At 53.5% G+C, this 19,406-nt stretch overlaps 1 protein-coding gene across 7 annotated transcripts in view; it reads left to right on the top strand.

The window, feature by feature from the left end:
* The window catches only part of GRB10 (growth factor receptor bound protein 10), a 183,757-nt gene that overhangs the window by 59,129 nt on the left and 105,222 nt on the right, over positions 1-19,406 (top strand). For 3 of the 7 annotated variants that reach the window (XM_023250176.2, XM_045052134.1, XM_003982618.6), the window contains exon 3: positions 1,234-1,302. The exons of 3 other annotated variants lie outside the window; for them this stretch is intronic. In XM_023250176.2, coding sequence (XP_023105944.1) covers positions 1,252-1,302 — 51 coding nt within the window. In that variant the 5' untranslated portion in view covers positions 1,234-1,251. Of the gene's footprint in view, positions 1-1,233; positions 1,356-19,406 lie in introns of those variants that run through there. One more of the 7 variants, XM_023250177.2, reaches the window with a different exon arrangement.

Genomic DNA, 19,406 nt, shown 5'->3' with positions numbered 1-19,406 from the left:
AAATGTTCTCAGCGTCCAATGATTTCCACATGAGAAGACATTGTCCCTGGTTCCTCTCTGTTCCCGGAATCCTCCCCCTGCTCTCTGATTACCGCCGAGCTTTAGAAGGAAGGATCTCGGAGAAGCTCACTTCATGGAAGTTTGGCCTTGGTTTTTTTGTGTTCAGAGGCAAACGGGTGACCCGTCTGAGTCCCGGCCAAGCTGCTGGTTGCCCCTAACCTCCCCGCCCCACCCGTCGTCTGCGTCAGAGGGGAGGGAGATTCGCTGTCTGCTTTGTATGCATCAGGCATGTGGTTTGTGCCGCAGCAGATTAAAAACAAAAATGACAGGGTCTGTGTTTCGTGCTTATTGGGATCTCACTGTAGGAGCCAATGTGCTTTTAAGAAGAAAAAGAAAATTTTTTTTAAGTTTATTTATTTTGAGAGAGAGAGAGCACGAGCTGGGGAGGAGCAGAGAGAGAGGGAGAGAGAGAATCCCAAGCAGGCTCTGTGCTGTCAGTGTGGAGCCTGATGAGGGACTCGATCCCACAAACTGTGAGATCGTGACCTGAGCTGAAATTAAGGGTCGGGTGCTTAAGTGACTGAGCCGCCCAGGCACCCCCACGATGGGCCTTTGAATACAGCTCATGTTACTTGTAGCTCACACAGAAGCGAGGAGAGGCTTAATGTGCGTTCAGAAGTCCATTTCTGTGGATGTCATTGTCAGAGATTGTAGCCACAGAACCGTGCCTCCAGGGAGTGTGACACCAGTGGGGGCGTCAGATGCCCGTAACAGTGTTTTGATCTCGGCTGCGGCCGGGAGAGTCAGCATATACACGGGCGGTACCTGGGAGACCCCGACCACACACAGCTTCCTCGGTGCTTGATTGGAATGAGGCTCAATCCATATTCCCCAAAGGAAGATCACGTCTTCAGGGTGTTAATATCTGTAATGACCAAAGGAGCCTGGCGGTCCCTGGGAGCCTCCGCGGGGAGCCGGTGCCCCCCACACCCCTCTGAGGGCCCCCGCGCCCCATAGATCCTGTGACCGTGCGGACGGCCTTCCCAGGGTTCCGTAGCTGGTCTCTGTGTGAGAAGAAAAGCGGGGACCCCTTGAGCAGACCTCCCAACTGAGTGCCTGATCGTGCGAGGGTGTCCAGGGGCCACCGGCTCGGGTGTGTCAGCCTGGAACAGGCTGCGAGCAGTGACCGTGGTGTCCTGTCTGGCTGCTTCTCACGGTCTGTCTCTGTTGCAGGTGCTGAAGAAGGAGCCCATGGCTTTAGCCGGCTGCCCGGATTCCTTCTTGCACCATCCGTACCACCAGGTATGGGGGAGCGTGGACGTCGGATGCCAGCAGGCGGAGCTGGCACCCGTGTGGTCAGTAACCACGACGGGTCACCGGGGGGGATGTCTGCACTGGGGTCACCGGCGTGTCCTCCTCGGCCACGGCTTCCGGGTTCCACAGGGTTGTCACTGTGGTGCGGTCTTGCCTCTGATGTGTGGGAAGAGGTGTTTGGGATAAAGCAGGTGCCACGTGGTCGTCTGCTGGGCCCCAGAACTCCAGATGGCCCATTCGAGTGGCGGCTGCGGGGACGTTCAGCCAGAGATCTGAGCATCTGGGGCACGACGCGGGGAGAGGAGGGTGTCCTGGCCTGGGTGCAGCTTGTGCTTTGGGGTGGAAGCCTCAACCCCCCCCCCCCCCCCCCCCGCCCAACTGGCTCCTTTTTCCCTCCGCCTGGAAGCATCAGGTGGGGGTTTGTGGAGGACAAGTTCATATCTGCTCCTCTGGTTTCCCGGGCTCTTCCTGGGCTGCTCGGTGAATTTCGTCTGTTAATTTCCTTCATCTTTGGACCCATGTTTTCTTTCTTTTTTTTTTTTTTTTTTTTTTTTTTTGAAAGTTTATGTATTTATTTTGGGAGAGACAGAGCATGAGCAGGGGAGGGGCGGGGGAGGGGATAGAGAGAATCCCAAACAGGCCCCACGCCGTCAGCATGAGCATCAGCCCGACGTGAGGCTCGATCCCACAACCCTGGGATCAACCCTGGGACGGAGCCACCCGGGTGCCCCCACCTTCCGAACCATGGTTTTGGTTGAGCTTTTACTTTGCAGGGTGGAGGGCTGCCCTTGAAGGAATGAACCCTGGTTCTTTGGACTTGACACATGGCGCCTGGTTCATCTTTACCGGTCCTTTAGCATGTGAAGCACCTGTTCTCTCTCTCTCTCTCTCTCTCTCTCTCTCTCTCTCTCTCTCTCTCTTTTCTCTCTCTCTCTCGGCCTCCAGCTCTCCTGCATGGCTCCCTGATTTTGAGGCCCTTCCGTATGCTCTACCCTTGACCAGAGTTCTGCGCTTCTCTGAACTTGTGTTTCCTTCCCTTGGTCTGTCGAGTCACTTTTTAGCAACTGTGATGAAAATTTGCTTATTCATTGGCTGCAGAGAGCTTTCTTTTTAATTAAAAAAAAATTTTTTTTTAATGTTTATTTCTTTTTGAGAGAGAGAGAGTAGGAGCAGGGGAGGGGCAGAGAGAGAGGGAGACACAGAATCTGAAGCAGGCTCCAGGCTCCGAGCTGTCAGCACATAGCTCGATGTGGGGCTTGAACCCACGGACCGTGAGATCATGGCCTGAGCCGAAGTCAGATGCTTAACTGAGCCACCCAGGCGCCCCTGATCTTTTGTTGTTGTTGTTGTTGTTTTGGTATCAAAGTGAAGTGAACCTTCCAAGAAAGGCTGAATGTTAGGAATACCATTCGTGGTAGCCACTGAATTTGGGACGAGGCCAGAACGAGTTACAAGCTGGAAAAGAGGGCCAGCACCTAGTAGAAGTGGGAAGGGTGTTCTGCTTAAGCCATGGTTGCTTGCTTATTCCTAAAAGAGGCCTTGGGGCCCCTGGGTGGCTCAGTCAGTTAAAGGTCAGACTCTTGATTTTGGCTCAGGTCATGGTCTCACGGTTTGTGAGTTCGAGCCCTACATTGGGCTCTGTGCTGCTGGTGCAGAGCCTACTTGGGATTCTCCCTCTCCCTCTCTCTCTCTCTCTCTCTCTCTCTCTCTCTCTCTCTCCCCCTCTTTCTCTGTCCCCGCCCCCCGCCAAATAAATAAATAAACTTAAATAAGAGGCTTCACCCTGTTGGTTAAAGCTCCATGCTGCATCCATGGGTCGTAGGTCCAATCCTCCCATGGCCCCTTAGCTGTGGCCAGTTGTCTCGGTGCAGATTGTCCCCATCATCTGGCCTGCCGCCTTGCACTTCACACCATTGCTTCCAAATGGAAAAGATCAGTGCACTACGTGGAAAACTGTCCCTGAGGGAGTCCGTCTGAAAGTTGGTGGAGAGGTGTCCTCTCCAGCTGGTTATAGAGCGGACCCGATGGAGGGAAGGGTGATGGCACAAAGACCCTCTTGCCTCCCTCCGCCCCCCTCCTTCCGTTTTCAGTCTTCTGTGGGTCTCACAGAGACAGCAGAAGCACCCAGTAAAGGTCATGCCTTTCTCCACGGACGCACTAGCTGTTTGTCATTGCCGCCCCGGATGCCCAAGGCAGTTCTGCATAAGCCAGAAAGCCGTGGAGGGGGTGTGGGGGGCAACCCCAGTGAAACTCTGTCACCCCTTGGTGAAATGCTCAGTCGTGCCTTTCGGTGGCATTTGACGGCACGGTCCTCCGCTCGTAAAAATGCGGCAGCCGGACTTGGCAGTTGGCATCCACTGTTCCTGGAAAATCAGATGACTGTTGCAGAATTTCTCAGAAAATGGCATGATTTACAGTGAGTTCCAGTCTTGAGCAATCTGCAATTATGGCAATTTAGAGGAATCTCCCAAGTCTTCGTGGAGAAGAATTTCTTAAGATCTTTAGCATACTATCGGGTTTCTGACTCGAGCTGTTCCGTGTGTGCTGGGGCTCGGATTAGATAACGGGCTTCGGTCAGTGAGTGGCCGAGATGCAGAGTTTTTTTATGGACCCAGAAGCACCCAAGTTAGTGTGTGCATTCATTTATCATGCTTTCCGCTTTAGCGGCCCCGGGGTTGGTGGAATAGGGAACAAACAGCTTCCCTTTTAAGACTTAGAGTTTTCCTTTAAAATCCGATATTGTCGTTGTTCGGTGGCCTTTGTGGGGGGTGGATCTCGTAACACTCCTGTGCCTCAGTTTCCCTGCTGGCCCAAAAGGGTTAATGGTGTCCAGGTCGTGTGGGGATTGGAGCAAGGGCATGGAAGTTGCCCAGCACGGGGGTGACCACGTCTGGGACACCCGACCTTTAATTCCTTGGTCACTGATTGTGCCAGACACAGTGTCTGAGCTAGGGGGGTGGGTGGCTTTGCACGAGGCAGGCAAGTTCCCTAGGCTTATGAGTCTTAGTTGGGAAGGCGGACACGGGACAGCTGGCAGATAAGATGATTGTGAACGATGACAATGATTCTGAGGCAGATAAAATAGGCTGGTGGGGGAGAAAGGAGGTCAAGGAGGCCTCCCTGGAGGAAGCGCCCAGAGCCGCGGGTGGTGCCCAGACAGGACTGGGCAGAAGGATGCAGGGAGGAGAATCCTGGCCTGGGGAGGTGGGGGAGGTTAGACTTCGGCCACGCAGGAACAGGGCGTCTGGGGGGGAGGGGGTTATAAATAGACGCCTGCAGCCCATGGTCTGCAATTTTACAATTCCCAAAGCTCGGGGCGCCTGGGTGGCTCAGTTGGTTAAGCTTCTGACGTCAGCTTAGGTCGTGGTCTCACAGTTTGTGAGTTCGAGCCCCGTGTCGGGCTCTGTGCTGACAGCTCAGAGCCTGGAACCTGTTTCAGATTCTGTGTCTCCCTCTCTCTCTCTGCCCTTCCCTCGCTCACTCTCTGTCTCTGTTTCTCTCAAAAATAAATACACATGAAAAAAATAAATAAACATGAAAGAATAATTAAAAAGTGAAACCCCCAAAGCTCTAAACTGAGAAGTATGGTCATTTCTCACGTCACAGGAGAATTCGATTCGACTTGTTCAGAGCTGTGGACTGTAGGTGCATAATGGTTACGTTCCTAGGCCACCCTGGACCCTGCCTTATCTTTCTCCATTCCATAACAATCTTTTTTAAAGTTTTTTAGAAAGAGAGAGAGAGAACGATTGTGAGTGGGGGAGGGGCTGAGAGAGATGAGAGGGAGAATCTTTTTTAAAAATTTTTTTTTAATGTTTTTGATTTATTCTAGATAGAGAGAGAGAGAGAGAGAGAGAGAGACAGAGCATGAGCAAGGGAGGGGCACAGTGAGAGAGGGACACGGAATCTGAAGCAGACTCCAGGCTCTGAGCTGTCAGCACAGACCTGAGTCTAAGTTAAGAGTCTGACACTTGAGCCACCCAGGAGCCCCTTGAATCCAAAAATTTCTGAATTCCCACCTACTTCCAGCCCCCAGGGTTTTGAGGAAGGGATTATGCACCTATTTTAAGGTGCATTTTATCTATTCACTATAAACAAAAGCAGCGTTTATTATCCTTATGAAGAATGCTGGAAGTAGGCAGTGTGATGGGTTCAGGTAAAATGCGTGAACAGAGTGTTGAGCTGTGCTGTGGCACCGAAATGCTTGAATGTAAACGTGATACAGGTGATCAGGCTTATGCTTGAACTTCCAAATATTTATTCTGAGTATTTTAGCTTTATTTCTATAATTGTCATTCTTGACTTCTGAGTTGCTCGTGTTCGAAGTCAAACGTCTGGGAAAGCGTCCTCGTGATCCTGTCGCGCAGAGACACCTGCTGGGGTGGAGGTCAGAGCCCCGAGCCTGCTGGTGGCTCCTTCTCCGCCACCGTCTGCCTGCTGGGTCGTTTCCTACGTCCTGTCCCAGCCCCCGGTGGTTGCTGCGAGTTGCTCCTCTGGCTTCATTTCAGTTCCGTGGCGCTGAGCCTTCCGGAACCTTCCCTTCCGGCGCGGGAGCTGGCAGACGACGGCCGTGGGCCAGTCCTGCCCCCCTGCCTGCTTTTATAAATGAAGTGTTACGGGAACACGGCTACGCTCATTTGTTGACATCTCGTCAGTGGCCGCTCTCAGGCTCCCCGGCAGAGTTGAGTAGCGTCTGGCCCTTCACCGGAGACGTTTGCCAACTCCCGTTGAAGGACGGACGGGGGCTCCCCGTGGGGCCTCCTGTGTCCGCTGGCTCGTCCGCTCGTGGTTGGGGCCGCGGGGACGAGACTCAGAGCCCGCGGATGGCGCTTTGCTGCTTGCCGAGCACAGCCAGCTGTGGATTTTCTGCTGGGTCCGCGGACATCTGGGGACACCGGACCCCTCCATCTGCTGGCAGTGTCTGGAGGGGCCGGGGGATGACCTCATCCCTGTAGTCTCGATTTGGGATCCGTCCCTAGAAGTGAATTCCATTCCCAAAGTCCGTCGCTTGTTTTTTATTTTTAATTTTTTTTTAACCGGAGAGGGATTCTGTAGCCTCTTCATTTTTTAAAAAAATATTTATTTTTGGGGGGGGGTGGGGGGAAAGCACAAACTGGGGAGGGGCAGAGAAAGCACAATAATCCCATCAGTCACTTGAGCCCAAGCAGGCTTCACACAGTCAGCGCTGAGGCCCACATGGGGCTCGAGCTCATGAACGTTGAGATCACAACCCGAGCCCAAGTTGGATGCTTAACTGAGCCACCCAGACGCTCCTTCTTCTGTTTTAATCTTACACGAAAGGACGTTTTATTGGACTCTGTGTTCTCCAAGAAATTTGTGACTGGTACCTTCTCCTCACTGTGGCTCTTACACATCCCTTAAGTTGTCCCATCCCTTATCTTTATTTCATGGCAGTGTCTCAGCAGGTGGGACGCTTACCTATAAGTGTTTTTGCAAATTATTTAAAGTTTTGATTCTGGGGGCATCTGGGTGGCTCAGTTGGTTAAGTGTCTGACTCTCGACTTCGTCTCAGTTCATGATCTCATGGTTCGTGAGTTCAGGCCCCGAGCTGGGCTCTGTGCTGACATCAAGGAACCCACTTGGGACTGACTCTCTCTCTCTCTCTCTCTCTCTCTCTCTCTCTCCCCCCTCTTCCCCCACTTGTATTTGCATGCTCATGTTCTCCCTCTCTCTCTCTCTCTCTCTCTCAAAATAAATAAACTTTAAAAAAAAGAGTGTACATTTCTTCCCTAGACATGGAATTTTTAAGTGCTTTTGCGATACGTGTGTAAATTTGATAATGGTCTTTTCAAGTCTTTGAAGCGATTGCAGGTTAGTCACTTAAAAAATAGACCGGCATTTGGTTTGGAAACCCATTTGCTTTCTGATCTGGCAAACTGCACTGAGCTGGTTTAGTTTATTGGAACTGTACTTAGTCAACAACATGTTGGTAAATAGCACGCGTGTTTATACTTTTCCTAACTTTCGGATCCATTGAAAACCCTTTCCTTTAAACGCTGGGAGCAGCTGTGACCGGTTTGGTCCCAGGTGGAGCGTGGCTGGGGGTTGGGATCCCCGGAGGCCAGCACTGTGTGCGCAGATCCCAGCCGTGGGGTGACAGGTGCGAAACCAGCCGGGTGGGTCTGTGTTAGCAGTGTGCTTCGTGGGCACCAGTGGGGACCCGCGTCATTTCCTGACCGGTCACGTGAATGGTCTACAGCCCAGAGCTGGGGACTTGACGGATGGCGGTATACGGGGGGTCGTGGGGAAAAGACTCAGCACTTGGGTGCACTTGTTTTGGATTCTCCCATTGAACCGTCCACCAGCCCTGTGAGATACGACCTTCGTGACACCGATTTTAAAGATGGGAAAACAGAGTCGCTGGCAGCGTGCTGCCCATCGTCCAGGGACTTGACTTGGATGTTACCTGTCACGACGTCCCCTTTCCAGATGACAGTAGCATCAAGGCAAAGAGGCCATTACTCTCTGCTGAGTAACGGAGGCTTGTTTTTCTTAACGTTTTGTAGCTACCGGAGTGTGTTCATGCCCGAGACCCACGAGGGAAGGTATTTTCAGGGCAACTTGGGTTTAATTCTCGGAGCCTCTGTGATGAAACGTTCAGTGTGTACCCTGGGATTTTGCGTTTATGTCTTTGATCCTAAAATGCCCTGAGATAAGGGGTCAACTTAATGACCGCTTTCCGGTCAAAATGAAGAGAAAGATGACCAAGTATGATCCTTAAATGTGGATCAACTGGAAGGTGTGTGTGTTTTAAAACGTCAAAATGAGAGAATGTCTGGAAACCAGTGAAATACTATAAATAAGTAAATAAACATAAATAAAAATTTTTGAAGTATATATATATATATATATTTTTAAATTTCTAATTATAATTGTAATTAAAAAAATTTTTTAATGTTTATATTTGAGACGAGCGCGAGTGGGGCAGGGGCAGGGAGAGGGGGAGACACAGAATCCAAAGCAGGCTCGAGGCTCCGAGCTGTCAGCACAGAGCCCGACGTGCGCCCACACTCACCGACTGCAAGATTGGGACCTGAGCCGGAGTCGGACGCTTAACCGACTGAGCCACCCAGGCACCCCTAGTTTTTTAAAGTTTTCTTATTTATTTAGAGAGAGAGAGAGAGAGAATGAGAGGGTAAGGGGCAGAGAGAGAGGGGGACAGAGGACCCAAAGCAATTGGGCTCTGTGTCAACAGCACAGAGCCTGATGCAGGGCTTGAACTCACCAACTGTGAGATCGTGACCTGAGCCAAAGTGGGACGTTCAACCGACTGAGCCCCCCAGGCGCCCCTACAAGTATATATTTTTTGATTGGAGAGAGAGACAGGCTTGTTCTACTCTGAATGCTGATTTTTTGCCCATGCATCTTCTTCTCAAATAAGGTCATCCCCTTAGGTGTGGGCTTGACGTCTTCGATTTCTTCTGGATAGTTTGAGGGAAATGACAGCTCTACAATAATTCTAAAAAACAGCTGTATTTATTGAGTGCTTTCTACGTGCTGTTTTTATCGTGTGCTCCTGTCACACAGCGTGTGCCTCGACGGTCGTGGTGGGGGCCGTGGGCCCAAGTCCTTCTCCACTCTGCCTTCCTGCTCCTGGGCACTGTCTTTGGTTCCTGCCTGCAGGCCGATTGAGTGATGGAGAGCCAGGGGTACTTAATTCATGTCCTGTCCAGCAAGGTCCAGAGCCACGGTGGAACAGAGGCCAGTGAATTTGCCTCCTTCCAAGAAACACCTGTCTAGGGCCAGACCCCAGTATCCCGCTTCTGTTTTCCACCTCCTCCTCGCCATGGTGGTTCAGTCCCCCCCCGGAAATCCGTGTTCTTTCGACTCTCCGTCCTGCGGAGACTGAACTTCCTGGATCAGCGTTCTGGTTAGCCTCTGCCTCTGGGTCATTATGGAATCACGTCTAGAAGGTACGTGTTTGCTCGCGTTGGCTGCCTCTTGAGCTGTAAAGGCTCAGTGTTTGTCACGTACCTGTCAAGGCCACAGGGTAGCCCACTGGTGTGTGCTGTTGGGTTGGCGGTGTGAACTGAGAGCCAGCTGGGCAGGGAGGCAGCGGACACGACTTCTTGAGAAATGTCATGGGTGCTCGGAGCCGGAAAGGGGCCTGGCGTGCACCTGGGTGATGCGCACGGGTCAGCTGCTTCCCTTGTAAGCGCCCCATCTTGTCCTTGAGCATTTGAAGTTCTGTGTCCTATATCGGGACCCATACGCCCCTCAGCTTCTTTTTTTAACGTTTATTTATTTTTGAGAGAGAGAGAGAGAGAGAAAGAGCACGGGCACGGGAGGGGCAGAGAGAGAGGGAGACGCAGATCCGGAAGCGGGCTCCGAGCTCCGAGCTGTCAGCACAGAGCCCGACGCGGGTTTCGAACTCACGGACCGTGAGATCATGACCTGAGCCGAAGTCAGACGCTTAACCAACTGAGCCACCCAGGCGCCCCCAGAATTCTTCCTTTTTAATACAGCATGTGGAATAGTGAAAACATGAGCTTTTAAACCTGTTTAATTTCCTATTTAAGTGTTTGTTCTTTCGGGTAGGTTTAAATCATTTCTGCATGATACTTAGTTCATGCTGAATTTCAGAGTAGTGTGTGTGGATCCCTTTATTGTTACAAGGGATTTTTCCCTCCCCGGGCAAAGTGTCCTCTGCTCCCTGTGCCTCATTTGGCAAGTGGGGGTAGACAGGGCCCGCTCCCCCGCTCCCCTGCTCCCCTGCAAAGAGGGGCCACTGACTGTTGGTTGAGTCTTTGAAAGATTCTTAACTATCGGGGCACCTGGGCGGCTCAGTCGGTTAAGCGTTGGACTCTTGGTTTCGGCTCAGGTCCTGATCCCAGGGTTTGTGAGATTGAGCCCTGCGTCAGGCTCTGCGCTGACAGCACGGAGCCTGCTGTGGATCCTCTGTCCCCCTCTCTCTGCCCCTTCCCCCCTCGGGTGTGCTCTGTCTCTCTCTCAAAATGAATAAACTTAAAAAAAATAAAAATGATTACTATTTTTTTACTAATTAGGAAGACACCAAAAAGAAGTGTTTAAAGTTGCTGTTAATTGAAGGTTAGCATTATTCTCAGCCTCTGCAGACTTTTCCTATAATTGATGTTTAAGGAAAAGATAAACACTTGGCTGATGTTTTAGCCTGTCTGCTTACTGAACTCGCTGTCACTGTGCGTGGGGTTGGTTAGGTTTTCCGGAAAAGTGCTAGGAAACCTGGCGTGGCATTTTCTGCAGGTGGATTCCCCGCCTGGGCCTGCAGCTCGCTGTGGCTGCCGTGGTTCCGCAGAAGCTTTTCAGCCCCACCGTGGCACTGGCTGGGGGACAGGAGGGAGAAGGGGGTCTCCGCCAGCTCTTCCTAGGTGCGTGGGAGCCCGCTTACGACGCGGGGACTGGAATTTGATCACTTGGCATTGGGGCTTAAAAAAGTAGAAAATAAACCATAAAGGGAGCGTAAACTTCTAGGAAAAACAAGACCTTTTCGTTATTGGTGGAAAATCCCAACGTGGGTTAGAAATGCAAGAAGCTGAGGGGCGCCTGGGTGGCTCAGTCGGTGAAGCGTCCGACTTCGGCTCAGGTCATGAACTTGGGGTTTGTGAGTTCGAGCCCTCCATCGGGCTCTGTGCTGACGGCTCAGGGCCCGGAGCCTGCTTCGGGTTCTGTGTCTCCCTCTCTGTCTGTTCCTCCCCTGCTCGCACTCTGTCTCTGTATCTCTCTCAAAAATAAATAGAGATTAAAGGAAAAAAAAAAAAAAGGAATAGAAGAAGCTGGGTCAGGTGTTTGTTTCACGGGGAAGCTGGCTGGCCTGTGGCGTACTTGTCCGGATTTGTCACGATCAAGGTGAAGACACTGAAGTCGTTACACAGGCTGCCGCGTCTGTCTGGACCGAGGACCTTGCCGTTGCCAGCAGGGGTCTTGTTCCTCCCCCTCCCTTTTCAGTGAGACCACCCCTCCTGTTTTGGTTCAGTCGCACCTTCCTCCCCCCACTTACCCTGCTCTGTGCTTTCCTTGTATTATTCTATGGCGCTGTCCTCTTAAATTATAAATAAGTATGCTGTCTGGTATGATAATCGCGTACTATCTGTATTGTCCAGGTAACATATAAGGCAGAGAGACAGGATCTGTCCTTAAAGGGCTCAGGTGCTGGCCATAGAATGGGTGTTTGGTAGACGATTGTTGAACAGGTGACTCTCTCTGCAGATTGGCTGTATTTGTCTGTTCCTTAGGTGACCAAGTGGTCAAGTGTCAGATTCTCCGAAGCCTTGTGGTCAGGTAGGTCCAGAACTCTGCTGTGCTGGTTAAGATTTTCTAGTCTCAAGGAGTATAAAGGTGTCGATCGGTAATCACAGACGTCGTTTCGTTGTTCTGAAAAGCTTTCTCGTACTGAGATTCCTGCTTTCACGACTTCCCCGGCTGATGTCCAGCGCGGGTGTGGTAGGTCTTAGGCTCCCAGTGACCTGGGGGTTAATGCCCGTAGGAAATCCTCCTCATGAGCAAATTCGTTTGGAGTAAAGTGAGGTCTCTGGTCTTAGATCTCTGGTCTTCTGAGACGGAAATGCCAGGTGTGGGGTGAGGATCGAGGGTGCAGACGCACAAATCCCTGGGCTAGACGCTGTCCCCTGTGGTGGCGTGGGATTCGCTCCACCCTCGGCCTGCACTGCTTGGTGTGGGATCCGGACACCAGAATCACCTCGGAGCTACTGTCCGAGCGAGGGCTTCGGGGTGAGATGGGGGCACCCGAGGCTAGGACACTGCAGTGGCCATACGAGAAGTGAGTCGAAGTCTATTTAGAAGGCCAAGTTATCAGGATGTGGTAACCAGTCTGGAATGCGAAGCAGGAAGAGTTTGTGGCTGACTCTTCATCTGTCTCGGGCACCTGCCCGAGGGGTGGCTGGCCGGCGGTCACTGAAGTATTTCTGGGGACCAGTGGCATGCCAGCATTTCAGAACACAGAAGTTTCGATGTAATTATGTACCTTCCCATTGCACAAACTCGCGTCTCCTCTGTCCATCCATCACCCTCCTGGCCAGCCAGGTGTCCAGCCTTTGTGTGGGCACAGACTGCCCTCTTCCCGGACGCTGTGGTCACCTGGCGAACACCGTTGCAGGAGCCTGTCCCGTCTGGGAGCCTGGCACTTGGCCTGCTGGGCTGTGACATTTGTGCAGGTGACCTGGGCGTCTGCGTCTCTCTGGGCTCCCTAGGGCCTGAGGCTTCCTGGCAGTGGGAGGGGTCTGTGCTGAGGCGGCCTGGGCTGGACCTGCTATGTTTCCAGAAACATCTTTTGGAGCCCGTTTGGAACAGGGTCATGTGATGGCACTGTCGGGAGGGACCTCGGTTTTCTTTCACGGCTCTCCTCAGGACTGGTGCCAGGGGCAGGCTTGTGGAGTCTGTGTATCAGTTCTATTTTATTTTATTTATTTATTTATTTTAATATTTATTAATTTTTGAGCGCACGAGAGAAAACATAAGTAGGGGAGGGGCAGAGAGAGAGAGAATCCCAGGCAGGCTCCACACTGGATTCATACAAGGCCCAAAGCCATGAACCGTGAACTCATGACCTGAGCTGAAATCAAGAGTCAGACGCTTACCCCACTCAGCCACCCCGGTGCCCCCTGTGTATTGGGATTTTACATGGATCTGGGTATCGGGCAGGCCAGGAACCCAGCTTTAGACAAGGAGACGTCGGGTACAGGTGCCAACAAGCAGCTTCGTGAAACCTGTCGCGGGTCCACTGACACGGGAAGATAGTCTCTCTGGAGACTATCTGATAACGCGCAGGGATTATGACCTCGCAGGGGGCCTTTGGGGGAAGAAACGTTTTGTGGAAAAGGCCGGGCTGTCGCAACATCTGTGGACTATCTGTGGCCGCGCTCGTTCTGAATTTGTGACGCCTGTATTTCCACACACATGCATGTGCGCGCACACACGTACACGCTCGGCCCCGTCTTCTCCTGAGCGCAAGGCCTTCACTCATAGGGCTGGGAGCCGCACCTTCTGTGACGGAGGCTGACCGGCCCCGCGTCCTTGCTGTCACTCACTGGGCCTTCTTACTCGCAGCTGCTTTCCAGGTATGCAGGGGTGAGTTCAACTCCCCACGCTGTCCCCGACCCCTCCTGAGCTGTAACAGAGTGGGGTGTCTTCTCGTTAGGGTCTGTGTTGGGATTTTGTGTACCTCGCCTGACTCGATCTCCCCCAGCAGGCCCTCTGAAGTGGGTGCTGTTACCCAGGTTTGCCTGTGGGGACCCTGAGGCCCGGAGACTTCCCTTGACTTAATCTTGCTCGGCTCAGATGGCTGGAAGTGGAAGGGTCCGGGTCCTGCTTTGCTCTGTCTGGTCCCAAACCTGCGTCCCCTCCCCGCCGCCCACATGGGGCTAGATTTGGGGGAGTTCTGCCCTTGCGTGGCCTCCGGGTGTTTCATTCTGGACAGTTCTTGTGTCTTCACGGGGGCTCTCCTGCCCCAGGTCTCCCAGACCACTCACTGCCCTCGGGCATCAGTGGAGAGAGAGCACCCCGGGCCCCCCTCAGAGCTCATCCCTGGGGAGGAGGACGTCCTATCCTGGGCGGGGGGTGGGGGGGGGTGTTCCTCTCTGGAGGTTGGATTTGGTCCCTGTCAGGATGGCAGTTGCTGTCCCTCTGGAAACACAGAGCATATCTCTCTGGACTGTTTGAATGTCCCTCCTGTCCGGTGTCGTCTTAGACCTCCTAGGTCTGTGTCTCTCGGTTGACATCTCCTATGGTGACGGGCCCATCTTTCTCTTCACACCTTCTGGTTTTGAGTTGGGTGTCAGACGTGGTGAACCGTACATGGCTGAGGGCTGGGTTTTTTGTTTTTGTGTTGCTTTAAACTTTACTCATTTTATTTTATTTTTTAGAGAGAGAGCATGCATGTGAGTGGGGGAGGAGCAGAGGGTGGGGGGGAGAGAGAGAGAGTCTTAAGCGGGCTCCACGCCTGCACAGAGCCTGAGGTGGGGCTCGATCCAGCGACCCCGGGGTTCATGACCTGAGCAGAAATCAAGAGTCACTCAACTGAACTGAGCCACCCAGGTGCCCCTGTGTTGATTTAAATATGGGGGGGGGGGATATCTTTTTTTTTTTTTAATGTTTATTTTTGAGAGAGAGAGAAAGCACAAGCAGGGCAGGGGCAGAGAGAGAGAGGGAGACGCAGAATCCAAAACAGGCTCCAGGCTCCGAGCTGTCGGCACAGAGCCTGATGCGGGGCTTGAACCCATGAAGTGCGAAATCGTGACCTGAGCCGAAGTCAAAGGCTTTAACTGACTACTGAGCCCCCCAGACGCCCCCTTCTGGCTGCTCCTTTCTGGTGGTTCTTTCCCTGGCCTGACAGTTTCCTGACACGCGTGCACTAGCCAATACTCGGCTGACACCTTTCCCGGTGCCCCGTGCAGGTCCCCGTGGCCTCCCTGAACCCTGCGTTCTGTCTCCTAGAAGGACCCCGGGTGCGGTATGGGGCCCCCTTCCTGGTGCTGTGGATGGGGAGCTCTCCGGGCAGCGAGTGGGGCACTGGTCGGGCTGATCTCGTTTGTCTGTCTCTGTCAGGGATACGATCCCGTGCCGCCTGTCGTCCAACGTGCATGAAAACTCTTTTCAGTGTTTTAGTTACTTAAGGAGAGAGGGTCCCTTCCGTCCTGATACTCCCATCTTGGCAGGTGGCATGTTTTAACCCTGGTTCTGGGACTAGGTTAGGCTCACCGCGTTGTTAGGGAGTGTGCAGAACCAGCTTAGGAGCCGAAGAGAAATTATAATAGAGACCGTGGGGTCCAAAGACCTCCCTTTCTAGATGAGGAAACAGGTGCAGAGAGCGAGTTTATTTGCTCGGAAGCTTAGAGTTTGTCGCAGGGGTGATTTGTAAACATTTGGCTCACATCACAGCGAGGGTTTTCATTCACAGAGGATGTGATGAACAGCTTTTTGTGACCCATGCGGGGGTTGGGAGCCCGCAGTCCTCCCTGGCCGCAGGGAAGGGCTGACCGCATCTTGTCTAGTGGCCGCCAGCAGCTCCCGGGGTCCTGGGGGTCATTCGCTCTCTCTTGGCCACTTGCTTTGCACAAAGCCCCGTGGGAGATACGCCTCAAGGGAGCGGCACCCCGACTTGACAGCCATGCCCTTCAGCATGCTTCTGGAAGTTTCTTTCTGCCCTTCCCTGCTCTCGAATCTGCCCCCTGAAGAGTATCACACCGGGTTGAGGTGCGGCGTGGGGACCCAGGCAGGAGCTCTTTGCCAGCCTCAGCTTACCTCATCCTGCCTCCAGATTCCTGGCCTCGGGCTGCCGTTCACCCCTGGCCCTCTGCCCCAGGCTTGGCCAGAGGGCCGTAGAAATGAGGAAGGGCCACCAGGGATTACATCATCTTAAACCCTGGGGCTTTTTCCTGGTCAACCAGGACAAATGAAAGCCCTTTCCAGTTTTGAAATTCAGCATTAAAGAGTTCGAGGAAGAGGATGTCTCTTCTCCTTCTGCTAACTGGGGGCACGCGGTGTGGTTGGGCCGTGCACCCGCTGTGTGGGGATAGCGCCGACCCCATTGATTGTTGCGACAGCGCGGCACGGGGTTCGCTGCCCGAGGTTCGAGTGTAGATGTTGCAGGGGCCGGTGTGGCCAAGAGCAAGCGGGAAGCTTTGAGCCAAAGAAGTCGGGGCGCTTGTCTGCAGGGGTTTTGTGCGCCCCGTCAGGGACGCCTCAGGATCGTGATCCATGTTTCAGACGAGGCAGCTCAAGCCTTGAGACGCTGAGGGATGGTTGCCACGACCAGGTCACCAGGACTTTGAACCAGATCACCTCCGTGTCCAAGCTGTGCTGGCTTAGGGCACTGCACCGCCTTTTGTTAGCACCTGTGCTCTGTCCTTTGGTTGACGTCTGTATGCAGCCGGGGGACTTCCTTCCCTTTGCCTCCGGGAGGGGTTCCACTCTTATGTGGCCTCTTGGCCTGGTCCCTTGAACCTCAGCACACAGTCAATCTGTGCATGCGCAGGGGAGGGGCGGGGACAGCAGGTGGGACATCTGGAATGATGCCTCTCTTCCAGAACTTGGAGTCCTGGCCAGCCAGAATTCGCTGGGGCAGAGTCAGAACCTATTTGATTCCACTGGGAAGTCTGTGGTTTGACTGTCGGATTGTTCTCATTCCCCGTGTTGCGTTTTGCCCGATCCCCGGGAAGCACTGTGAGGGCTGAGATTGGCAGCCTTATTAATTAGCAGCTCGGTGATTTCCGTATCGTCTCACTTCCCAGACTGCTAAGTCACCGTGGACCTTGAAGACAGTTCAGGTGCCCCTAAGCCCACCATCCTAGCAAATTCACGCTATCTTAGTACATGCGGATGTTTTGGTCTCTGTTCATTTTCCTTTTCACAAGGGAGGGGGGTGGGTCCCAGAGGACAAACCGCGTGTGTAGCAGAAAGGGGGGTATCCTCAGGGGATCTGCCTTGGCGAGCAGCCAGGCCTCCATTAAGTCATCTTGTGGTAATGCCTCTGTGGTAATGCCACCACGGAGGCCACCATGGTAATGCCTCCCTTCTGGGGGTGGTTGGGGATAGAGGAGGACAAAAGAGCATGCCGGGGTCCTGGTGCAGAGATGCTTTAATGAATAGGGAGGCCTTCAAGACTTCCTGTTTGTTGTTGTTGTTTTTTTTTAATGTTTATTATTTTTGAGAGAGAGAGAGAGAGAGACAGAGGGTGAGTGGGGGAGGGGCATAGAGAGAGGGAGACACAGAATCGGAAGCAGGCTCCAGGCTCCACGCTGTCAGCACAGAGCCCGACGCGGGGCTCGAACTCACGGAGTGTGAGATCATGACCTGAGCCGAAGTCGGACGCCCAACCGACCGAGCCCCCCAGGCGCCCCTGTCCTTCCTGTTTCGTATCACACGCAGAACCTGCGTTTGCTCTTCTGTGTTAAGTAATATGTGGGCAGCCACACAGCACCTGGTGACCCGGTCATTGGGCAAGTGCCCATCGACTCTGACTCATTGGCTCCCCCACCAGGAGGGGTGCCCGGCGCCTGGGCAGACGGCGTGTGTGGGTGGGAACCGGTGACCCCCGCCGGGGAGGGGCGTGCTCCCTTCCCAGAGAGCCTGGGAAAACCTGCGTGGCCTTCGTCTTCCTCCCGTTGACCTTCTCTAGAGTCCCGGAGATCCCCTTGGGTGACCGAAATAGCCATTAGAAAGCTGATAACAGCGTTGTGGTTTGGGCAGGGGCCCCCGTTGTACTAAAATCGGTAAGTGAATGACTTTGGAAAGCCATCAGCCTTCACGAAAGCAAGAGTGGGCGGGAGAATTAGGGGCACAGGAAACATGGGGCTGTGGCCGCGGCGGAGTGTTTCTGCCATCACGCTTCTTACCAGTTGGAATGACGCCCCCTGAGACGTTTGCCTTCTTCTCTGAGCCACAGTCACTGTATCGGCTGGAACTCACCCCCCTTTCACTAGAGCTCCTGAGACACAGAGCCCCCCCCCCACCTTGTGAAATCATGGGGGCCCCAACCTCTGACCTCCAGGCCCGCGCCCCCGGGGTGATAGTTGTCCCCCTCTCCCTGGGCCCACCTACCTCCCATCTCCTTCCTGCCGCACAGCCTGGGCCTGCTTACTGGCCACTTACAGCTAGTTCTCAATTGTGCTCCGTGCGTCCCCCGGTCAGCACGTCCAGCATTAAAGTCCCGGATGCAGGTAGAAGGCCTCGCACACGGGAAGGGGTGATTTGTCCTTTGGGGGCTGCCGAGGAGGCCGGCGGGGGTTCTGGATCAAGGCTGAGTCGGGGGCAGAAGCCCCGTGAGCCCTGCGGGTTTAGGGACTTGTTCCCGGAAGCTATTCCTGTTCTCTTCACAAACGGCTGAGTGAGCGAGTCCACAGCCCGGGGATCCTGTTCCCTGTGCACTTGGGGTGTCCTGCCGGGGACACGGTATCAGAAGCCGCTCCGCCGTCGGTGGGACCCGCTGCAGGAAGAGAAAACTCCAAGGGAGTCGGACCCACGTGACCTGAACGCGTGCCATCTAGTCACCTACGCACCTCGGGTTCGCCGTGCCGTCAGCTGTGCACAGGTGGCCCTTCTCGCGGTTCTCACGCTACAGGTGGTGAAGAAGGAGGTGAAGACGGGGGTCTTGGAGGCAGAGCAGGTGGAGGCGGCGGAGGAGGTCGGGGGAGACGGAGGTGAGGGAGGTGGCCGTAACAGCCGGATGAGTCGTGGTGTCAGTGAAAACAGCCACTAGGAACTTAACCGTGACTCTTCACGTGCGCGATCACCCTGAATGTTCCAAACCCTGACACAGTGAGCTCTAGTGGTCTTCCCCAGGCTGCTCAACTACTGATTTCTAGAAACCCTAGAGCCAGCGTTGTTAGCCAGTGAGGCGGGCTGCCTCACTGAGGTGGGCACGCCAGATCAAAAGACGGGAAGAAAATTGAGGCGGCAAAGGGAATTTGGGGGAAGCCGTGCGTTCGGATCGACAGGCTCTGGGCACAAGGTTTCTTTGTAGGGTGATGGAAGCGTTCTAAATTTAGATGGTGGTGATAAGCGTACGAGTGCTGTAATTACACTGACATTCGTGGGATGGCACACAGATGTGCAGATTACATTTATGTTCGTGTAACTTCTATCCCAGTAAAGCTGCTTAAAAAAAAAACAAATAAAAAAGGGGCGCCTGGCTGGCTCAGTCGGTTGAGCGTCCGACGTCGGCTCAGGTCGTGATCTCGCAGTCTGTGAGTTCGAGCCCCGCGTCGGGCTCTTGTGCTGACAGCTCCGAGCCTGGAGCCCGTCGCAGATTCCGTGTCTCCCTCTCTCTCTGCCTTCCTCTGCTCGCCCTCTGTCTCTTTCTCAAGTATAAATAAACATTAAAAAAAAGGAAAGAAAGGCAGTTCGTCCGCTACTTTTGCTTTACGACGTCAAGGATCAGGACACTTAGAGCTAATTGTGTAGAAGGAAGTGTCTCAATATGGTGTTTATGGCGCAGTCTGTCTGTTTAGGTCTGTGGTGCTTGGGCGCAACGAAGTTCTCACGGAAATCAGACGGTTCTCTAAATAGTGGCCTTGTCGCTGCCACGCTTGGTGTCCTCCTCTTTTGGAGACGAGGTTTTGTTTCTCTGATGAGTGTAG

The sequence above is a fragment of the Felis catus genome, chromosome A2, assembly GCF_018350175.1.
Source record: "Felis catus isolate Fca126 chromosome A2, F.catus_Fca126_mat1.0, whole genome shotgun sequence".
NCBI classification, from domain to species: Eukaryota; Metazoa; Chordata; class Mammalia; order Carnivora; family Felidae; genus Felis; species Felis catus.
The sequence above is the reverse complement of the archived record's forward strand: the minus strand, read 5'-3'. Positions and strand labels throughout refer to the sequence as shown.